Below are 17,742 nucleotides of genomic sequence, written 5' to 3'. Positions count from 1 at the left end.
CAAACGAGTGGAATGATGGTGCTGCAAACGAGTGGAATGATGGTGCTGCAAATGAGGAGAATGAAGCTGCTGCAAATCCGTGGAATGGAGGTTCTTCAAGTCAGGGTAGTGGAGGTGCCCCTCCAAATCGGCATATTCCGGTTTACTATACATTGCCGGAGGGGAAGTTTAGTGTAGGTCAGGTAGACAGAAGTGAAATGGGAAATTTGAGCAAACTTGAAGATGAACTCATTGGAATTGTTATAAATGATGTGCCTTTGCTGATACCTACCAAATACATAGGTGTGAGAGAGACGAGATATATAGGTGCCAAGGAAGAGCAATTATCAACTGAAGATATGGAGTGGGCAGATTTTATCAACCAGTTGAATTATGTTAATTTTGTTGGAGCTTGAAGATCAGTAAAGCTTTTAGAACTTAATTGCATCTTCCAGTAGCAGCAACTGTTAATTAGAATTTGATAAACAACATATTACTATATATAAAATAAAATAGATTATGAACTATATAATTTAATTATGTAACTAGTTGTTATTTGTTCTATCTAAAAAAACTTTTTTGTCAAATTGAAATATTAACCATTTCTTGACTGATAAACAACATTGGGATTTAGAGTTTTTGCATTGAAACTTTTGAAAATAAAAGTTCCAAGCACAAGAATGTACAAGTTCAGCTTAATGCAAGAAGTGAAACATTAATCTACTTTCAATTATCAATTATCTTTTACTTTTCCAAGTTACCTATTTACATTACAATATAAATGATTTTGTTGTGGCAACGAAAAATGGCAAGAAGAAGGTGATTTTGACAGGTGTAGAATGAGAAGATATGGATATAATGTGTGTTTGGTTTGGAAGCAAAAATAACATATTTGTGATTAGAAGAAAGAGTTCATTGAAAAAGAATGCATGCTGTTATCCTATAACTAACAAGTGCTCTTGCAGAATTAGAAGTAACAATCTAGACTAAGGAGGGAAATGGAGAATCAGATGAATGAAGCTGCTGGAAATGAAGGTGCCGTGAATCAGGCGAATGGAGGTGCTCCAAGTCAGCATATTCCCGTTTATTTGACACTGCCAGTTCCTGTTTATTCGACGCTGCCGGCGGGGGATTTGACAGTGCCGGAGGGGGAGGGAAGTGTTGTCTAGGCAATATAGAGAGGAGTGCAATAGGAAATTTGGGAAATTGTAGCCAACTGCAAGATGAAGTCATCGAACGGTTTCGTTTTAACTGTATAGCGATAGACACCTTATTTATAGGTGCCAATGGAGAGAAATTATCGGCTGAAGAGATTGGGTGGACGGATTTTACCAACAAATTGACTTATATTAATTTTATTCCCTCTTAATTAGAATATAATAAATAATATAAATAAAGTATTAACTATATAATTTTTAATTATATAGTTACTTACTAAACATTTGCAATCTGTTCTATCTAAATAGACTATATACTTTATTGGGTTCTTCTAGTTTCTTGCCAAATAGAACAATTAACTATTTCTTGTCAGCTTGACTGACAAAACATCAGGATTTACTGAGTTTTTGCAATGGCAGAAGAATACAGAAGTTCAACTCAATGCAAAGAGTGAAACATTAAAAACTCGTCCTTAGATAACTGAATGTACACAAATAAAGAACAATTTCGTTTTTTATAATCTTTTTCACTGGTTATTTATCAATAGATTGGATAACATCCAAAAGTTTATCAACTTGCAAAGGTTTAGTTAAATGGAAATCCATTCCAGCATCAATGCTCTTGCTTGCTTCCTCAGGCATTGCATGTGCTGTTAATGCAATAACTGGAATATGAACATCGTACTGTTTTTCCTCCATCCTTATCAGTCTTGTTGCTTCATATCCATTCATTACTGGCATCTGCATAACCAAACAAGACGAGCAATTACATAAACTGCAAATGATATTTTGAGTTACAAGTTTAACAAGTTTTATTTAGTTACCTCGCAGTCCATAAATATGTAATCATAAGGGGAACATTTTGAATCTCCTTCCTTCTTTTGATCGCTCAAAGCTCTGCAGACTTGATTTAAAGCCTCTTCTCCATTTGTGCATACTTCAACATTTGCTCCGAGTTTTCGAAGACTAGTAGTAATTAATCGGCGCAACAGCTCAACATCTTCAACAACTAGAACTTTCTTTCCATTCAAAGGTTTTTCTTTCTGTTTTGTATCAGGTTTATGTATCATTACGTGCTGTAGAGTGGTAGGATGTGACGTAGCAGAAATGTCGAACTCAATCATTGACGAATTTGAATCATTCGATAAATTCAAATCTACAGAACTGCGAACTTCTTGAATTGTTGACCCCATTGCTGGCCTTGTGAAGTTGCATTGGGATGCACCTTTGCGTTCAGGAAGCAGTGATAGCACTTGAATTAAACGCGAACCATGGAATGGTTTATATATCACATAATCACCTTCAAGATTTCGCTTATCCTGTTGCTCTTCATATATTGATTGTCTGATCATTTGATCATCTAACCAAACAAATTTACATGATGATTTTGGAATGTCCCTTCTGAAAGTAGCCAGAGTATAGTCAAATTCAGAGAAGTTACCAGCAGCATTATCCATCACAAATAAAATGATACCAGAAGAACTTTTGGAGTTGGTCTTTTTATATTGTGGCAAAATATGGTCAGTTCCATCTTTCATGCTCTGAGGCTTACTGCTTGCTCCTCCCGTATCTGGATTACTTGCTGCAGATGCCCTCAAGTTGTCAGATAAACTAGACTCATATTTTCCCGAGCTGAAATAAGTAATGTCTAACTTACGCTTAACTTTCTCCAGCTCCGCACGAAAATGTCTTCCACTTTTAATAATTGTCACCTTTATGTTCAAGCTCTCAATATACTTTTTCAAAACTTTCCTTCTTTCTTCACCTGCTATAAACATTACAATATGCGATCCTTCTGGTTTAGGTGAAATAAAAGTGAAGTGTTGATGAAATGCAGAAGGGCGACTTTCCTCAGTCTCGACAGATACAGGTTCAGGTATGGAGAGAAAAACATTGAACCTGAAGCAAGTTCCTCTTTCTCCAAACTCTTTCTCAACAATACTTAATTCTCCTTTCATCACACGTACCTGAAACACAAGATTTGATAAATCGGTGAGAAATGGAGCTTGAATCAGGCTGAAATAATTAATATTATTAAATAGAGTAAAATGACATTAAGGAGTTTCACCAAAGATTGAACAATGCCAAGTCCCAAGCCACAGCCTTCTTGTCCAATAGTAGTTTCCTTCACTTGAACATAGTCTTCGAAGATAGACTTTTGCTTATCTCTAGGAACTCCCTTGCCAGTGTCATCCACCTCAAATTCAATTTCCATTTCATTCGGATTTTCTTCAACGGTTTGGAGGGCATCAAGATCAGTAAAAGCATCGTCATTTCGGTGACAAAAGCGTGACAAAAACTTCAAAGCAGTTGTGCGATTGGAAGCAATGATTTCTTTCTTGAAATTGTTTTTCTTGACCACAGCACGGACCGAGATATGACCTTCTGATGTAAATTTTATGGCATTACTAAGTAAATTGCATAAGATCTGTTTAAGTTTTATTCTATCGCCTCTGACAAGAGGTAACTTAAGAATTGAGCCGTCACAAGGATCTAGCACAATGTCTACACCTTTCTTCATACCTAAAAGATAGTACATATCAACTACATCTTCCAGTAGTTGAGCCAAGTTGAAGTCTTCTCTTTCAAGTGATGCTTTCCCGGCTTCAATTTTACTCATATCCAGGATTGAGTTCAATATGCCTGAACCATTTTTTTAAATTAACAAAAAAAAAAAAAAAAAGACAAATAAACATATTCAATGAATATTCCTTGGACAAAGACAAAGTTAGACCTAGCTAACCAACCTAGGAGGTCATCCGTGCACCTTTTCAGTTGCACCAGATTTGCTGCTAACTCAGAGGCAGGCTTAGCATTTTCTTGACAGAGTTCTATCAAACCTGTAATGGCTGCCAATGAGCCACGCACATCATGGTTTGCACCAGCATAAGCCTTGGTTTTGTTCATACTCTTGCGCTCTGCTTGTTGAGTTGCTTCTGTTTGCTTAATTAGGGCAGCACATAAATACATCTCTCTTTTTGTTGCTCTTGCAGTTAAGAATATGTAGATGCAAAGTGACACAACTATAAAAACAAACAGTATAACAAGCAGAATGATTGATAACTTGCTGTTTCTATGGACAAGACTTGCCAATTCATTTTTGGGATATGCTAGTACATATACCTGCAGAAAAAGAAAAGTTAAGGACTAAAAGGATCATAAAAACCAATGCAAAACCTTCATTTTTATTCTACTAATGCGTAACATACTGATTTTACTCCTGCAATGTCAGTAGTAGAGCAGTAAAACATGTACTTGTTTCCCACGAGCTTCCCAGGAAGAGGTCCAGATTTTTTGTCATTAGAGCTGCAATATAAATCAATTTGATCTACAGGACCACCATTTCTGTTTAATACTTGCACCGTAGCTGAGGAGTTATGGACATCTATTTGGGTGTCTTCAGGATTTGTTTGCACAATCGCCTGGCCTTCTGCCGTCGCCAAGTAAAAATACCCTCCATGAAGGTCTAATGCTGCAAAATGATCAATGACTGCATCTCGCGGAAACCCCAGAGATATAACACCTCTTCCATCCATAGCAACAGCGTTAAGAAGTAAACTATCTTGATCTTCGTTCCACCCTGTACCAACTGAGGAGAAACCACTTTTGTTATTCAAGACATTTGGAATCCAACTCGTATGTGCTGCCATCAAAGATTTAGAGGAAACAGCATCTCCATATAACTTTCCGGTGTCGCGATTCACTGGATTAGCATACCGGGATGAAGAATATGAAGTGTTTGAATACACTGCAATTATTTTTTGCTTGTCTTTATAATATGAGAACATCAGACCATCATTTCCAACGTATGAAACTTGTGACATTCGTGGAATTGTTGCAAGAGATAAAAATAATATAGGCGCAACCTGGACATGAAGAACACCGACATAATCATTAATCCATGTATTGTCAGCTTCTAACATTTTAGATAATTACTATTTCTATAACTGGAAAACTTACCAACCTTTGTTTCAATTTCAAAGAATGATAGCTGAGTTCCATTTAGATATGCACTTACAGATCGTGCTACATTCCATGCTGATGAATTCAAAAAGCATAATAGTCCTGCAGTCTTCTCTACAACCGTAAAAGATTTGTTGCGAACTTTATATGATTCCAATATCACATGATTTTTGGTTTGTTTAATCATCAAACACAATTCTGAGATTATACAACATGACAGAGCCTGACAAATAGTGAAATCAAGAATGTAACTGCATGCAGCTATTACCTTTAAATAAAACTAAAAGGAAAAAATTAACCAAAAATTGAATATAGCAGTAAGGTTATGAAGGAAGCTACAAGAATGATGCAGAAGTAGACTGGCCTCAGAACTGCTTTTAGCTGCTGTAAAGTCCTGAGATTGAACTTCAATTCCATGGCTAAAACTTTGTGCTCTAGAAATGAATATTAATGGAAAACAAAAAATTAGTTAAAATTTATTGCAATTTGATTGATCATCCTGCAAATAATAGTTGCAGATAAAGAATGCATATATATATATATATATATATAAAGATAATGCAGAGTGCAAGAGTGGCAATGCAGGTGAGTAACAGGATGAAAAACAATACAACTTCTTGATGTTAATGAAAAGAAGCATATAATTTATGAGGTAATGTAGGAGTATTGGATACTTGCCTGAGTTGTAGCGATGAAATGATGAATGAGGAAATGGCAGCCATCAAATAACCTTAACACAGTGGATGATATTTCGATTGTTTTAGTTCAAGTCAAAGAGAAAGATCAGGAGTTCTAAACGGACAATATCTCCATTCGTTATAATCCAGATAACTAGTATATATATTCGTTTTATTTTTTAAAAAATAGACAATATCCCATGTAAATTATTATTATTATTTTATTTTTCCAAGAAATTAAGAATTAGAATTTCACTTCCCACAAGTAAAAAAACAAAATTTACACTTAAAATGAGTACTATTACATATTTAGTAGTAAACAAAAAAAAAGGTAAATAGATAAAATTAATTATTATTATTATACACATTAAAATGAAATTTATGTACATAATTACATATACATAAAGCCTATTTGCTTGCACCAGTTGATTTTGGTTTCTTCACAATCAATACAGGACACTTGACATTCTGTGCGCAGTGGCTGCTCACACTTCCAAGAAGAGCCCTAAAATGCCCAAAATTCAAAATATTAGTCGATTTATCGATGCGAAGAATTAAATCAATAAAATAAAATTAAACTGAGAGCTTCTTGATTAACACCAACCTCTTGATTAGACCGTAACCGTGGCTGCCCATCACAAGCACGTCGACGCAGAGTTTCTCTGCCTCCCGGCATATCACTTCCCTTGGATCACCATTCTCTACTCTCGTCTCCACCTTAACCTGCCCACACCACATACTCTAAAATTACCTCTTTACCCACATGATCTAAATAATCAAAAATTGAAAAAAAGAAAAAGAAAATTACACTGAGAGCTTCTTGTTCTTTGCACATCTTCTTGGCCTTCTCTACAATACACTCCGCCACGTCGCGACTGTACTTCTCCATCGTCGATATTATATCAGAAGAAAACAAATATCCTGAAAAAATGAAATTACAAAATCAGAATGGTTTTTCTTTTTTTTTTTTTCAAAAAAAAAAAAGAAAAAGAAAACCTTGACCTGGCAATGGAGTTGCATTTCGGTATTACCTGTTCCATCAAGAGCAGTGTAAACAGTTGTGGGAGGCCTAGCATAGAGAAGGATAATGGTATCTTCGGAATTATGAGAAACAACATTCTTCAAACACCATGAGAGAGCATATATGCTCTCTTCGCTCTGATCCACAGCCACCAGGATTTTCCGAGCTTTTGCCGCCGCGTCGGCCATTAACGATATCGTTGAAGGAAAAAAGTAGTAAGATTTTTGTGATTGACAGTATCGTCGCGTGTTTGAAGAGTGGGAAAGTGAAGGTGTATTTATAGGGGTAGTTTTGGGATGTTAATAAAAATTATAAATCTGTTGGCGGTAAGTGGATTTTGCAGAGACAATGGGTTTTGCTTCAACTGTTTCCGGGTTTGGACTTTGGAAAAAGCCCAAAAAATCCGACTGATGACGTGTTAAGCTTAGATAGATTAGCATCCACTTAATCTTAATTTCCTTAAAAAAGTATCTAATAATCCTCTTTAAGGTTAAGTTTATTAAGGTTCTTTGTCATCTATTTAAATTTTATATTATATTATGATTCCTAATCAAAAATTGACAAAAGTTAAAGGCAAAATAAATGATTCTTCGCACACAACTTCATCTTATACGAATTTATTAAAAATGATTAATATATTTTTTTAATTTAAATTTTTAATGGTAATTGAGTCCAAAACAAGTTTACATGAAATCAATTATATATAATAAAAACAAAATTTAAGTTATTTTGGAGCGTATTTGCTCTTCTCAACGTAACTTCCACATTATTGAATATTGATTGTTGCTAGTAAAGAAGAAAAGGACAAAAATTATTTATAATATAAACAAAAATAAAGATTTATTTGTCTGCAAGGTGGCTGACACAAAGCACAAAGCATCCTTATTTTAAACGGATTGATGGATAAGGTTATCACTATAAAATTGGATTGGGCATTTTTCCATATTGTGTTAGAGAGGCTAAGCACAAAGCACAACAAGATTTTATCTTTATCACAGCATGACTTGTCTATCCTTTTCTAGTGAGTTTCTTATGGGCCTAGGCCTCATGGATTGGCGGAAAAAGCGCAAGTTGAGTCCCTGTCTAGAGGGCTGGGCCTGGGAACCAGCAACTCGAAGCAACGGTGACGTGTTGAATCTTTTTAAATTTTAAGCATTGTTTTCATCGCCTCCGCCTTGCTTACTTTTGCTCGAACGCTACCGTTTTGTTTTGAAAGCGCCAGCTATAAGGAATCAACCAATTAATTACCTTCCCACCAAACCCCCACCCGAAAATACACATAAGCTGATCGACACCGTCCACTCTTCGATCGACGGCCGTTATCCACCCAATGACGCCAACAACCCCAATCGTCAATCTCTGATTGGTCAAAACAATTCAAACCCGATAACCCGATCCACTTATAGCGAATCTCAACCACGTTAGCCAATCAAGCTTTGCCAACTCACACTCACAGCATCTCCTGTACACAAATCTCACTCCGCATATATATACAAATTAATTACATAACCATAAAAAATCTCTCTGTCTCTCTCTAGATTTTTGCTTTATAGTTTCTACTTTTTACTTTTTCCCTCTCTATATCTATTTTTTTTTGAGCAATCGAGTAATAATTTTCTGGTTTTTGTTGGCTTCTAGTTCTGTTTTTCTTCTTAGTTAGATCATGTTTTTGATTGATTGGTTCTATGGAGTTCTTGCTTCACTTGGGTTGTGGCAAAAGGAAGCCAAGATCTTGTTTTTAGGGCTCGATAATGCCGGTAAAACGACGCTGCTTCATATGTTGAAGGATGAGGTACTTAATTTTTGTTTCAGGATTCTTTTTTATGGTTAACTTATTCTAGTTCTTAACAGTTAAAGAATATTGAGTATTTTCAGTTATAATTTTGTATTTTAAGAGTTGGGGATTGATTGAAAATGGTGTTCATTAATAGCAGCAATTTAGTGTATCTTAAGATAATATAATTCTATCTGAAGAAAGCACAACGTATCAAAGTATAATCCTTTTCTGTTTGTTATGGGTATTTGTCAGAGATTAGTGCAACACCAGCCTACACAGTATCCAACATCCGAGGAGTTGAGTATTGGGAAAATCAAGTTCAAGGCTTTTGATTTAGGAGGTCATCAGATTGCTCGTAGGGTTTGGAAAGACTACTATGCCAAGGTTTATATCTCTCAATTGACATGTGGATTTTGCATAAATGGGTAAATTTGTAGTTTTAACTGTTTCAGAACTCATTTTTGGCATGCCATTTCTCCATTTGAAGCATAGCGTGTACAATTTGATAATTTCTCCAACCAATTTAGCGAGTTGAATGGTGATTATATTTTTATAATTTGGGTTGGGGATTTTGGAAAGAGTTAGAAAACTGGGTCAAATAATTACCATGTGAAAATATTGCTGATATTTGCTTCCGCCTCGTACAGCCAAATGAAGTTTTTTTCCCCATTAATGGCATGTTTTGACATCACACTTGGAGTGCCCAACTGTTTGCAATTTTAAATTACATGGTGGCCTCCATAATCCCAGATGATCTTCTTTTGTGATCATCTGATTCATGGGAGGCAAATAATAATAATATGGGAGTCCGCTGATAGCACTTTCAATCTCTTGAAGTGTTTTGATAGTAGCTTACCTTACATGGATGTTTCCTTGCCATTTTTATTTGGGTATCTTGAACTTTTAAAAGCCCTAGGTTTAATATAACCTGCAGGCCTCTTCAGTTTTTGTAGCCATTGGTCATGTTTACTAGGAAGATGGCATACTGGCCTTTGATTGTGACATGTATCATATTTTTCCAAGAGAAACTATTAGTCATGTTGGTATAGCCATGAACATAATGTTTGCAGATGACATCATAACTTTGTTTGATCCTTTATTTTCAGAAGTTTTCTGCTGATATCGTACTCTGAATTTTTCTAACGTAACTCCTTTCAATTGAAGGTGGATGCGGTTGTTTACCTGGTAGATGCTTATGACAAGGAGAGATTTGCCGAATCAAAAAAAGAACTGGATGCTCTCCTCTCTGACGAAGGTTTGGCCAATGTTCCATTCCTTGTTTTGGGCAACAAAATTGATATACCATATGCTGCCTCAGAAGATGAGTTGCGTTACCATCTGGGCCTCACAAACTTCACCACTGGCAAGGGTAATGTGAACTTGGGAGACTCAAATGTTCGTCCCCTGGAGGTATTCATGTGTAGTATTGTCCGGAAGATGGGCTATGGTGAAGGTTTCAAGTGGATGTCTCAGTATATCAAGTAGTGAGGTATAGGAAATTGAGAACTATTTAGTTGATAATCACAATTGTATGTCATATTGATGAATTGGTTCTGAACATTTGTTATAGAATCACTGTTAAAAGAATTTCAGTTGTTTTGACTTCATATCTTAGTAAAGTTATATACTTGGGCCCCTTCATGCCAATGATTGTTCCTAAAAGATGCCTAATGAAAACGATATTCTTGTTTAAAGATTGTATCTTTTGATCTCTGTGAGTGACCAATTTGCATCACAACCCTTCTTCCGGGGGATGATAATGAAATGGTAATGGGAAAATTGAAGTTATTGCACTTTGGATGAACAACTGAAATTCATCCCGAAAAGAATGAGAATGGCAGTATATGGACAAATATATTAATATCCCCGTACAGGAAATGTGATTATTTCACCAGTTGTGAACGTCAACAAATCTGATAGACACTCGAACCTGATGTGTAGGTGGCCTGCTTACCTACATACTTCTTTTTTATCCATTTGTCACCAGGCTGCTCGGTGCAGACCAAACTGCCAACTTACTCTTCCTATATATTGTTGCTAAACTTAATCAATCAAAAATATAACAAGGGCAAGAAAGAAAACATAATAGACATATTGTAATGGGAATCCCAGCTTTAACGAAACAGAAATTCATCTTCATCTTCACTTTAATTTACATGGCCAAATTGCACTGTCACTCAGGTCATCAAATACCCATATTAATTCATTTAGTTCCCTAGTTTTTTTAGTGTTGACAATATTGTTTGAATTTAATTGTGATTAGCAGGATATGCAGAGGATGCGCCGGGTCAAATGGCTGAAGAGGCATTGTCCTGTTTCAATGATAAGGTTATTATGATTTTGTGAAAGATGAAAAAGCCTTAATTACTTATTTGATAATTTTTCTTCATGTGTTTTTGTTTGGCTATGTTTATGCAGATTTATAGTGGCTGCAGTGAGGCCTATAGATTAACAGAAAGTGGGAATGTTAACGTTCCACCAGAAGCAACTGACCTTTTCTGTAATGGACCCTGCTTAACTGAGACACAAGCAATCCTTTCTTGTATTAACAATATTTTGTCTGATTTCCTATTCTACAATAGAGCTACTGTAAGAGATATCAGATATGTCCTTAACGCAGGCTGCAGCTATAGCAGTCTTAGAGGTATCTCTTTTCTTCTCCATCTTGATTTTTCACTAATTCCCTTTTAACAGTTAAAATATTTTGTGCTGTATAGGAGACTTCAATGTGACAAGATACATAGAAGGTGAAACAAGCAGTGCATACAGATTGGCCTACTTCCTTGGCTTCCTTGCTTTCACTTGTGTTACTTTCTTGTAACTTTTTCAATTCACTTGGCGGTTCACATTCTCATTGGTCAGGCTGATATTTTTCAAATCCAAACCCATGAACAGGGTTTAGCTCTTGTTTCCACAAAACTCGATGAGCCACTTACTAATTGTTTCTGATATGTTGATTATAAGTGACTGATGGGTTTCATAATTTATCCACCTTATAAACAAGAGTACACGTATCTTCCTCAATATATAGTCAATCAATAGTATCTGGCTTCTTTAATCTACCAAAATCATGAGGAAAACAAAGATTAAGATGGATAGGAGAGGCTAATATCATGCATGGAGCTATGCACGGAGGTGAACGAAGGGAATAAGTTAATAAAATCAGCAAATATCAGTATCTAATTGCACTCTGCCCTGGCTCTTTCTTGACGCTCCTCTCCTTCATCAATGCTCTCACCTTCTCCACTTTGTCCCATCTCTCTTCTGCTGCATACATATTTGATAACAACACATAATTACCAGAATTCCATGGTTCTAGATTAATAAGCTCTTCTACTGCAAGTTGTGCAAGCTCCATATGACCATGAGTACGACAAGCACTAAGCAAAGAACCCCATAAAGAAGCATTTGGCTTCTCAGGCATGCTTCTAATCAAATTATAGGCCTCCCTGACCCATCCACAGCGCCCAAGGAGATCAACCATGCATCCATAATGCTCAAGTTTTGGCTCAATTTGATGATTTAAAGTCATTGAAGCAAACAAATCCATCCCTTTTTCTACTAACCTTGCATGTGCACAACAAGATAAAACCCCTATATAGGTTGCATCATTAGGGCTGATGCCTGTGGTTATCATGTCCTCAAACAAGTCTACCCCAAGTTCACCCTTGCCATTATAAGCCATAGCTGAGATCATTGCATTCCATGAAATCGCACTCTTTTGAGGCATGTCATTAAACACTCTTCTAGCAGTCTCCAAACTACCACATTTACTGTAAAAATCCACCAATGCATTGCCTACAGACACAAATTTTCGGTGAAGCCCACTTGACTCAGCATAAGACTGAATCCATTGACCCACATCAATAGCTCCTAAACGAGCACAAATAGGTAAAATTACCACCACTGTTACCTCATCTGGCTTAAAACCCTGATCCTGCATTTCATGAAAAAGTCCCAAAGCTTCTCTATCTCGTCCACTCTGCGCCAAGCATGAAATCATGGTATTCCAGGAAACAATGCTCCGCTCGCTCATCTGCCTAAACAAATGCAGACCCATATCAACATCTCCTCTTTTGCAGTAACCACTAATCATCAAATTCCAAATAATCACATCTATATCAGGCATTTTGTCAAACACGTACTCCGCATCCTCCATTATCCCACAAGACGTATACAACTCCACAACCCCAACTCGTATAGAGCTAAAACACTCAAAACCAGCAACTATAACATCCTTATGAACGCATTGGCCAAGTTTAAGGTCTAGAAGATTGGAACAAGCCTTGAGCAAAGGCGCAAAAGTATACTCATCAGGCCAAATGCCTCGATATCTCATTGCTGAAAACAAACTCAGCGACTCTTCAAAGGGTCCACACACAGAGTATCCTTTGATCATTGCATTAAAGAGGAATATATTGGGATTTTGGAACTGTGAAAAAACACGATCTGCATAGGCCATTTTGTTTTGAGACCCACAAACGGAAACGAAATGGGCAAGGACATGGTTGAGTTGGTGAAAACCCTGGCGAAGGAAATGGCCGTGGATTTGTTTGAGCTGGGTTCGGGTATTGTGGCCGTGAAGAAGGGTCAAGATCTTGCGCTCAATCTCTCTGCAAGTTCTGCTCATTTGACAAAGCAGTAAAGTTGGCTTTGGAGAAGTAGTTGGTTTTTTTTTTTTTTGTTTTTTTGTTTTTTGGGTTTTGGCGGGAGTTCATTACTTGGCGTGATAAAACCCAGTGGATGCAGTTAAGGGAGAATTACTGTTTAATCCCTATTAATTGAATAAAATTTACAAATCAGGACCTCTGTATTCACAAATCAATTAAATAGCGTCCTTGGTTTATTGTCCTGTAACTACTAACTTAATAGAGCTTCTATTAAAATTTCCGCTGAACTGTTACAAATTATTAATTTTACCCTTAACAACATTATTCGTGAATAATGCTCGCAAAAAAAGATAATTCATCCCAAGAAATATTGAGTTGTATAAAAGAGAATAATTTAGTAATGTGCTTTTTATCCATTCAAATGTTCCTCGTGTAAATAGGATTCAATCCCAATTCAATAACCTTCACCAGCTCTAAGGTTTAAAAGCATTGCTTGCAAGAACTTCCAGAAGATGCTTTTAGAATCAGGATACCTGAATTACTTTCAAGTATAATACCTCAAAAGGGAATTTAAGTACATGTATATTAGTTACAATCAATGTGAGTGACCTTGCGACTTTCTTCACCATTAATCTTGAACATTTGAACAACATAAAATTTTACTCTTCCTAAAAGGGTGACAGCAAAAATTCAAGTTGTGCTCCTGGAGGACTGTTAAATGTTGAAACGCTGCAGACATCGAATATTACATGGCGAAGCACATTTTGCTGTAGGAAAAGAGGGCCAAACATTAGGGTTACTTTTTGGATGAACGAAAACCGCCGAATCCCATCATGGCAGCAACATCAGGATCAACATTGGCTTCCTCCTCTTCTGCTGCCTTCTCTTCCTGTACCAAGATATGGATCAATAAAAGACCATTATTTACCACAGTAAACAAAGCAGTGTGTGTTTATAGGATGAATAACTATTAGGGAAAGAGATATTAACATCATAAAAGGTGAAGTCAACATTTCAGACAAACAAGCTCTACCTTAGTATTCTGCAAACAAAAGATAGGACATTCCTTCAATAGTACTAACCTTTTTCTCTTTTTTTCTTTCTCGACGTTGACGCTTCCTTTCCTCCTCTTCTTGTTGCTGTTTTAAGATCCTTTCATCAAGATCTGAAAGAAATGCTCAGAGAGCATAAATATATATTACACGATGTTTAAGATCGTTTCATCAAGATCTGAGACACAAGTACTATACTTTTCTCTCTGGATCAAGTTTTACCTTGCTCTGTGAAGCTGCCAGGGCTTTTCCTTTTCTTGAGTACTTCAAATCGCTGTTGCACCTGTATGTATTTAAGAAGGGAATAATGCTTAACATGCATCAATCCAACAATAAATATGACATGGTCATAAATTAATTATTGAGATGAATCAAAGTGACTTGGGGATTGTCATCTTATAATACATCCGCAAGATGGATTTTGTAAGCCTCTATCTTCCACAAAGTATATATTTTGGCTTTGCATAACACAATATACAAAAGCCTATCATTAATTATTTAAAATGAAACATACCAAAAGATACCCTCTAATTATAAGTGTGTTTTTATCCCATGAACTTCTACTAGTTTCCTCCAATTTTCTTCATAGTTGCATTTTTTTCCCTTTTTCAACTTGCTTCACAGAGTTTGTTAGCCTCTATGTTTTATGCATAATTATTTTTCTTGTGTATATAAACAAGTACAACTAGGCAATTCTGAATCAGTAGGAGGACACCAAAGATTTCATAATACTAGTCAATTAATTTTCATTAAAACAAGAATGGATAACCACTAAAAATATGTACCTGTTCCAGAGATGCTCGCTCTACACGCATGGACATTCCCAAAGCTCTTTGATCTGACAGACAACATGAGATATACCTAAATAAATATCATACAAAAAGATAAATCTCACAGTAGATTTGTGGATAACCACGCACGTTTCTTTCCATTGATATGATCTAAGTAATTGGCAGAATCCTTCACTACACATTCACATACTGAACAGTAGTATCCAGCCTGCAAAAGAAAGGAATAAGAAACAATTCACCAAGATATAAATATAGAGGTGCTGGCTTAAAGAATTCACCAAGAAAGGAGCACATAGTAAGGTAATCAAATACCTGCTGGCTTAAAGGTGCTATAGGAGTGACAACCTGCAAAAGGATAATAAAAAAGAGTATATAGAGTTCAAAATAGTAAAGACTTGAGCTCCATGATAGTCAATGCTAGAGATATCTCGACTTTAAATCTTAACGGGCATTCAATACAAGCATATCAGAATGGAAAATGGAAATGTTTGCTAAGGCATTGTCTTAAAGGACAAAAAGGTTTTGTTGTACGCTATAGTGCGACAATGGAAACTAGATCAGCCAGAACTCCAGATGGTGTCAAAATAGAATAGATCATATAGCTGGGCCAAAGTCCAGAAACCAGATGCAGGCTCATTGTATTCTTGCATGCCAATATAATGCACATAAAAAGCCATGTAACTTAATATAGGTCTTTTAAACAGCAAAGCAACATGATTGGTTATTTCAAATAACAAATTCTATGCTAATTTCTATCATTGACCCATATGAACTATTTAAAATATGTTTCGTTCATATTAGTGATCATTACTTCTGCGGTCTTATACCAACCAGTCATCTTCCAAAAAGGTGGGACTCTCACTACTATCCTCTATATAACATTTTAATGCGAGTTAAAAGACACTATTATGTTCTAATAATTTTTCACAATTTCCTAAGACTCTCCTTGTGGAAACTCAGTTATTCCTTCCTGTAAAATTAAGTTTAGTATTGTCAGTGCCCACTGGCATAAGATCATAAGATAGCATTTACATTATTGACAAATTAAAAATTAGATGACTCTACACCATTTTCCTGCTTGCCCTCCTCTAGCCAAAAACGGTTGACTGTTTAACATTGCTAATGAACAGCTCAACACAACAAATCAGTAAACTGTATAACTAAAAAATTAGATCAGACTCGGTCGCTATCAAAGGCAGTTCCCCAAATGATATATCAGAAACATCAAGAAACAGTCTTACCATAGAAATTTCCAGTTCACATTTAGGGTAAATGATTCATCACACTTGGAAACCAATTGAAGAAAACTACTTCAGATCTATCTTTCACACAATGCAAGCCACAACACCATGAGTAATAGACATCAACCAGTAACACAATAACCATTCACAAGCTTTATTTACTTACACACTTAAACAAAACAACGAATAAAATAAAGAAAAAGTGATTTCCCCAAAATAACTGAAATCAATCGTGTCAATAGAACTATCACCATCCCAACAATCAACAACATGAATAGCAATAAGTGCAATGCCCAAATCAAAGACACCCATTTTACCAGAATTCAAGTAGAACTACTAGCTGAAAAGCAAATAATCAAAAACAACTAACCTGAGTTTTTCCCAATCGAGATTCAAGGTCTACTTCATAATCCCGATGCTTCAAGGGCTTCCTCTGCACTGGAGGAGCTTTAGCTGCCCAAAAGCATATTGTTAAATCCTAATTCTGCAGACCCATCACTCTAAGATAGCATTACTTCACCTATATTAATTATTTCAAACAAACATCAAAAGAATGTTCAAAATGATTTAACTTACATTTGGATTTGAACCGCCCCTCAGCTTCCTAAATAAAAGCACAAAAAAAGGAGCAATTAGAAAGGTTAATTAATTACCAAAAGTTCGACAGACAGACAAAAAAAAAACGTTGAAGTTCTGAAACAATCAAACCTGCTTTTCACGCTCACGAGCGCGTTCTAAGTATTCTTCTCGGTCGAACTTCCTTCTAAATGTGTTATCAACGCCAACAGCCTACGCATAATTCCCAAAAAAGAATCAGAAACATACAATCACATGAACCAAGCTGCAGTGGATTAGAAAAATCGGAGAGAAAAAACAGCCCATACCAAAAAGAAAAAAATTGGAATTAAAAATTTGTTACTTACATTGTTATGAGCCATTTATCCAAAAATCTTGACCTGGAAACAGAATCAGAGAACTCCGAAAGATGTATATATCAAAGTAAGAAATGAACTTGAAACAGGGAATATTTAAACCCTAAGTCTGATTTGAGTACAACTTCAAAGAAAACTTTGGTGGACATAAATTAGGATTTAATCCCATTTCTTAAGCTTAACCAAATTTGAATGCGAACAGGGCGTTTGGTCTAGTGGTATGATTCTCGCTTCGGGTGCGAGAGGTCGCGAGTTCGATTCTCGCAACGCCCCGTTTAACGTTTTCGAATAGATTAGAAACTTAGTAACATTAGATAGCTCTTTTTTTTAAATGACTAATTCATTATTCATTTTTTTATAAATTATCTCACTTTTGACCAAAAAAATAAGGTAAATTTAAATTAAGTTTTTCCAAAATTTAGCATTCCCAAACGTTACAAAAGAATAAATGTTATTTACATAACTAAATATGAAAAGTAAACTAAATTTTTATTTTTATACTTCTCTCAGTTGAGTCAAATCAAATATCATCTTAATTGTTT

At 35.8% G+C, this 17,742-nt stretch overlaps 6 protein-coding genes and 2 non-coding genes across 10 annotated transcripts; 4 read left to right on the top strand and 4 right to left on the bottom strand.

The window, feature by feature from the left end:
- Nucleotides 1–1,516: 1,516 nt before the first annotated feature.
- Nucleotides 1,517–5,945, bottom strand: LOC105647817 (histidine kinase CKI1). 3 transcript variants are annotated; one of them, XM_020684779.3, is made up of 8 exons: nucleotides 5,439–5,880; nucleotides 5,101–5,322; nucleotides 4,346–5,002; nucleotides 3,884–4,259; nucleotides 3,205–3,779; nucleotides 2,794–3,103; nucleotides 1,961–2,718; nucleotides 1,517–1,877 (listed from the first exon to the last, which is right to left on the bottom strand). In XM_020684779.3, the coding sequence occupies exons 1-8, from the start codon at nucleotides 5,514–5,516 to the stop codon at nucleotides 1,671–1,673; spliced, it is 3,183 nt and encodes a 1,060-aa protein (XP_020540438.1). In that variant the 5' UTR covers nucleotides 5,517–5,880; the 3' UTR covers nucleotides 1,517–1,670. The 3 variants fall into 3 exon arrangements, with proteins under 3 accessions (XP_020540438.1, XP_012089434.1, XP_089574656.1); XM_012234044.4 differs by having other exon boundaries at nucleotides 1,961–3,103; nucleotides 5,439–5,945; XM_089718530.1 differs by lacking the exon at nucleotides 5,439–5,880 and having other exon boundaries at nucleotides 1,961–3,103; nucleotides 5,097–5,275.
- A 167-nt stretch (nucleotides 5,946–6,112) lies between these two features.
- Nucleotides 6,113–7,067, bottom strand: LOC105647436 (uncharacterized). Its single transcript, XM_012233525.3, has 4 exons — nucleotides 6,808–7,067; nucleotides 6,585–6,697; nucleotides 6,381–6,499; nucleotides 6,113–6,281 (listed from the first exon to the last, which is right to left on the bottom strand). Exons 1-4 carry the CDS (start codon nucleotides 6,983–6,985, stop codon nucleotides 6,185–6,187), a joined length of 507 nt encoding a protein of 168 aa, XP_012088915.1. The 5' UTR covers nucleotides 6,986–7,067; the 3' UTR covers nucleotides 6,113–6,184.
- A 1,245-nt stretch (nucleotides 7,068–8,312) lies between these two features.
- LOC105647437 (small COPII coat GTPase SAR1A) lies at nucleotides 8,313–10,181 on the top strand. Its single transcript, XM_012233526.4, has 3 exons — nucleotides 8,313–8,589; nucleotides 8,827–8,958; nucleotides 9,739–10,181. The coding sequence occupies exons 1-3, from the start codon at nucleotides 8,461–8,463 to the stop codon at nucleotides 10,057–10,059; spliced, it is 582 nt and encodes a 193-aa protein (XP_012088916.1). The 5' UTR covers nucleotides 8,313–8,460; the 3' UTR covers nucleotides 10,060–10,181.
- On the top strand, nucleotides 9,318–9,439 carry LOC119371130 (small nucleolar RNA snoR83). The gene has a single exon (XR_005178703.1). It is a non-coding gene; the product is annotated as a small nucleolar RNA snoR83 (small nucleolar RNA).
- Nucleotides 10,182–10,317: 136 nt separating the features above from the next.
- LOC105647438 (uncharacterized) lies at nucleotides 10,318–11,429 on the top strand. Its single transcript, XM_037640687.2, has 3 exons — nucleotides 10,318–10,902; nucleotides 10,993–11,218; nucleotides 11,292–11,429. The coding sequence occupies exons 1-3, from the start codon at nucleotides 10,867–10,869 to the stop codon at nucleotides 11,393–11,395; spliced, it is 366 nt and encodes a 121-aa protein (XP_037496615.1). The 5' UTR covers nucleotides 10,318–10,866; the 3' UTR covers nucleotides 11,396–11,429.
- LOC105647440 (Tetratricopeptide repeat (TPR)-like superfamily protein) lies at nucleotides 11,094–13,284 on the bottom strand. Its single transcript, XM_012233528.4, has one exon. It carries the CDS (start codon nucleotides 13,202–13,204, stop codon nucleotides 11,747–11,749), a length of 1,458 nt encoding a protein of 485 aa, XP_012088918.1. The 5' UTR covers nucleotides 13,205–13,284; the 3' UTR covers nucleotides 11,094–11,746.
- Nucleotides 13,285–13,697: 413 nt separating this feature from the next.
- On the bottom strand, nucleotides 13,698–17,349 carry LOC105647441 (C2H2 and C2HC zinc fingers superfamily protein). The gene is made up of 10 exons (XM_012233529.4): nucleotides 17,192–17,349; nucleotides 16,977–17,057; nucleotides 16,845–16,872; nucleotides 16,639–16,721; nucleotides 15,340–15,372; nucleotides 15,157–15,235; nucleotides 15,022–15,074; nucleotides 14,459–14,519; nucleotides 14,267–14,349; nucleotides 13,698–14,073 (listed from the first exon to the last, which is right to left on the bottom strand). The coding sequence occupies exons 1-10, from the start codon at nucleotides 17,204–17,206 to the stop codon at nucleotides 13,981–13,983; spliced, it is 609 nt and encodes a 202-aa protein (XP_012088919.1). The 5' UTR covers nucleotides 17,207–17,349; the 3' UTR covers nucleotides 13,698–13,980.
- Nucleotides 17,350–17,401: 52 nt separating this feature from the next.
- TRNAP-CGG (transfer RNA proline (anticodon CGG)) lies at nucleotides 17,402–17,473 on the top strand. Its single transcript has one exon. It is a non-coding gene; the product is annotated as a tRNA-Pro (tRNA).
- Nucleotides 17,474–17,742: the final 269 nt, after the last annotated feature.

The sequence above is a fragment of the Jatropha curcas genome, chromosome 2 (genome assembly GCF_041381405.1).
Source record: "Jatropha curcas cultivar XTBG-Jc1 chromosome 2, XTBG_Jcur_1.0, whole genome shotgun sequence".
NCBI lineage: Eukaryota > Viridiplantae > Streptophyta > Magnoliopsida > Malpighiales > Euphorbiaceae > Jatropha > Jatropha curcas.
The sequence above is the reverse complement of the archived record's forward strand: the minus strand, read 5'-3'. Positions and strand labels throughout refer to the sequence as shown.

What these genes read in the sequence shown, in the direction of transcription:
- LOC105647817 (XM_012234044.4), bottom strand. Translation starts at nt 5,516, where the DNA reads ATGGAATTGAAGTTCAATCTCAGGACTTTACAGCAGCTAAAAGCAGTT. An exon ending in TTGGCATTGTTCAATCTTTG is followed by an intron (nt 3,104 to 3,204) that starts GTGAAACTCCTT and finishes CTTGTGTTTCAG; the next exon opens with GTACGTGTGATGAAAGGAGA. An exon ending in ACATATTTATGGACTGCGAG is followed by an intron (nt 1,878 to 1,960) that starts GTAACTAAATAA and finishes TTGGTTATGCAG; the next exon opens with ATGCCAGTAATGAATGGATA.
- LOC105647436 (XM_012233525.3), bottom strand. Translation starts at nt 6,985, where the DNA reads ATGGCCGACGCGGCGGCAAAAGCTCGGAAAATCCTGGTGGCTGTGGAT. An exon ending in CACTGCTCTTGATGGAACAG is followed by an intron (nt 6,698 to 6,807) that starts GTAATACCGAAA and finishes TCATTTTTTCAG; the next exon opens with GATATTTGTTTTCTTCTGAT. An exon ending in AAGAACAAGAAGCTCTCAGT is followed by an intron (nt 6,500 to 6,584) that starts GTAATTTTCTTT and finishes TGGTGTGGGCAG; the next exon opens with GTTAAGGTGGAGACGAGAGT.
- LOC105647437 (XM_012233526.4), top strand. Translation starts at nt 8,461, where the DNA reads ATGTTTTTGATTGATTGGTTCTATGGAGTTCTTGCTTCACTTGGGTTG. An exon ending in TTCATATGTTGAAGGATGAG is followed by an intron (nt 8,590 to 8,826) that starts GTACTTAATTTT and finishes GGTATTTGTCAG; the next exon opens with AGATTAGTGCAACACCAGCC. An exon ending in GGAAAGACTACTATGCCAAG is followed by an intron (nt 8,959 to 9,738) that starts GTTTATATCTCT and finishes TTTCAATTGAAG; the next exon opens with GTGGATGCGGTTGTTTACCT.
- LOC105647438 (XM_037640687.2), top strand. Translation starts at nt 10,867, where the DNA reads ATGGCTGAAGAGGCATTGTCCTGTTTCAATGATAAG. An exon ending in TGTCCTGTTTCAATGATAAG is followed by an intron (nt 10,903 to 10,992) that starts GTTATTATGATT and finishes ATGTTTATGCAG; the next exon opens with ATTTATAGTGGCTGCAGTGA. An exon ending in CAGCTATAGCAGTCTTAGAG is followed by an intron (nt 11,219 to 11,291) that starts GTATCTCTTTTC and finishes TGTGCTGTATAG; the next exon opens with GAGACTTCAATGTGACAAGA.
- LOC105647440 (XM_012233528.4), bottom strand. Translation starts at nt 13,204, where the DNA reads ATGAGCAGAACTTGCAGAGAGATTGAGCGCAAGATCTTGACCCTTCTT.
- LOC105647441 (XM_012233529.4), bottom strand. An exon ending in CTCGTGAGCGTGAAAAGCAG is followed by an intron (nt 16,873 to 16,976) that starts GTTTGATTGTTT and finishes GCTTTTATTTAG; the next exon opens with GAAGCTGAGGGGCGGTTCAA. An exon ending in TAGCACCTTTAAGCCAGCAG is followed by an intron (nt 15,236 to 15,339) that starts GTATTTGATTAC and finishes TTTCTTTTGCAG; the next exon opens with GCTGGATACTACTGTTCAGT.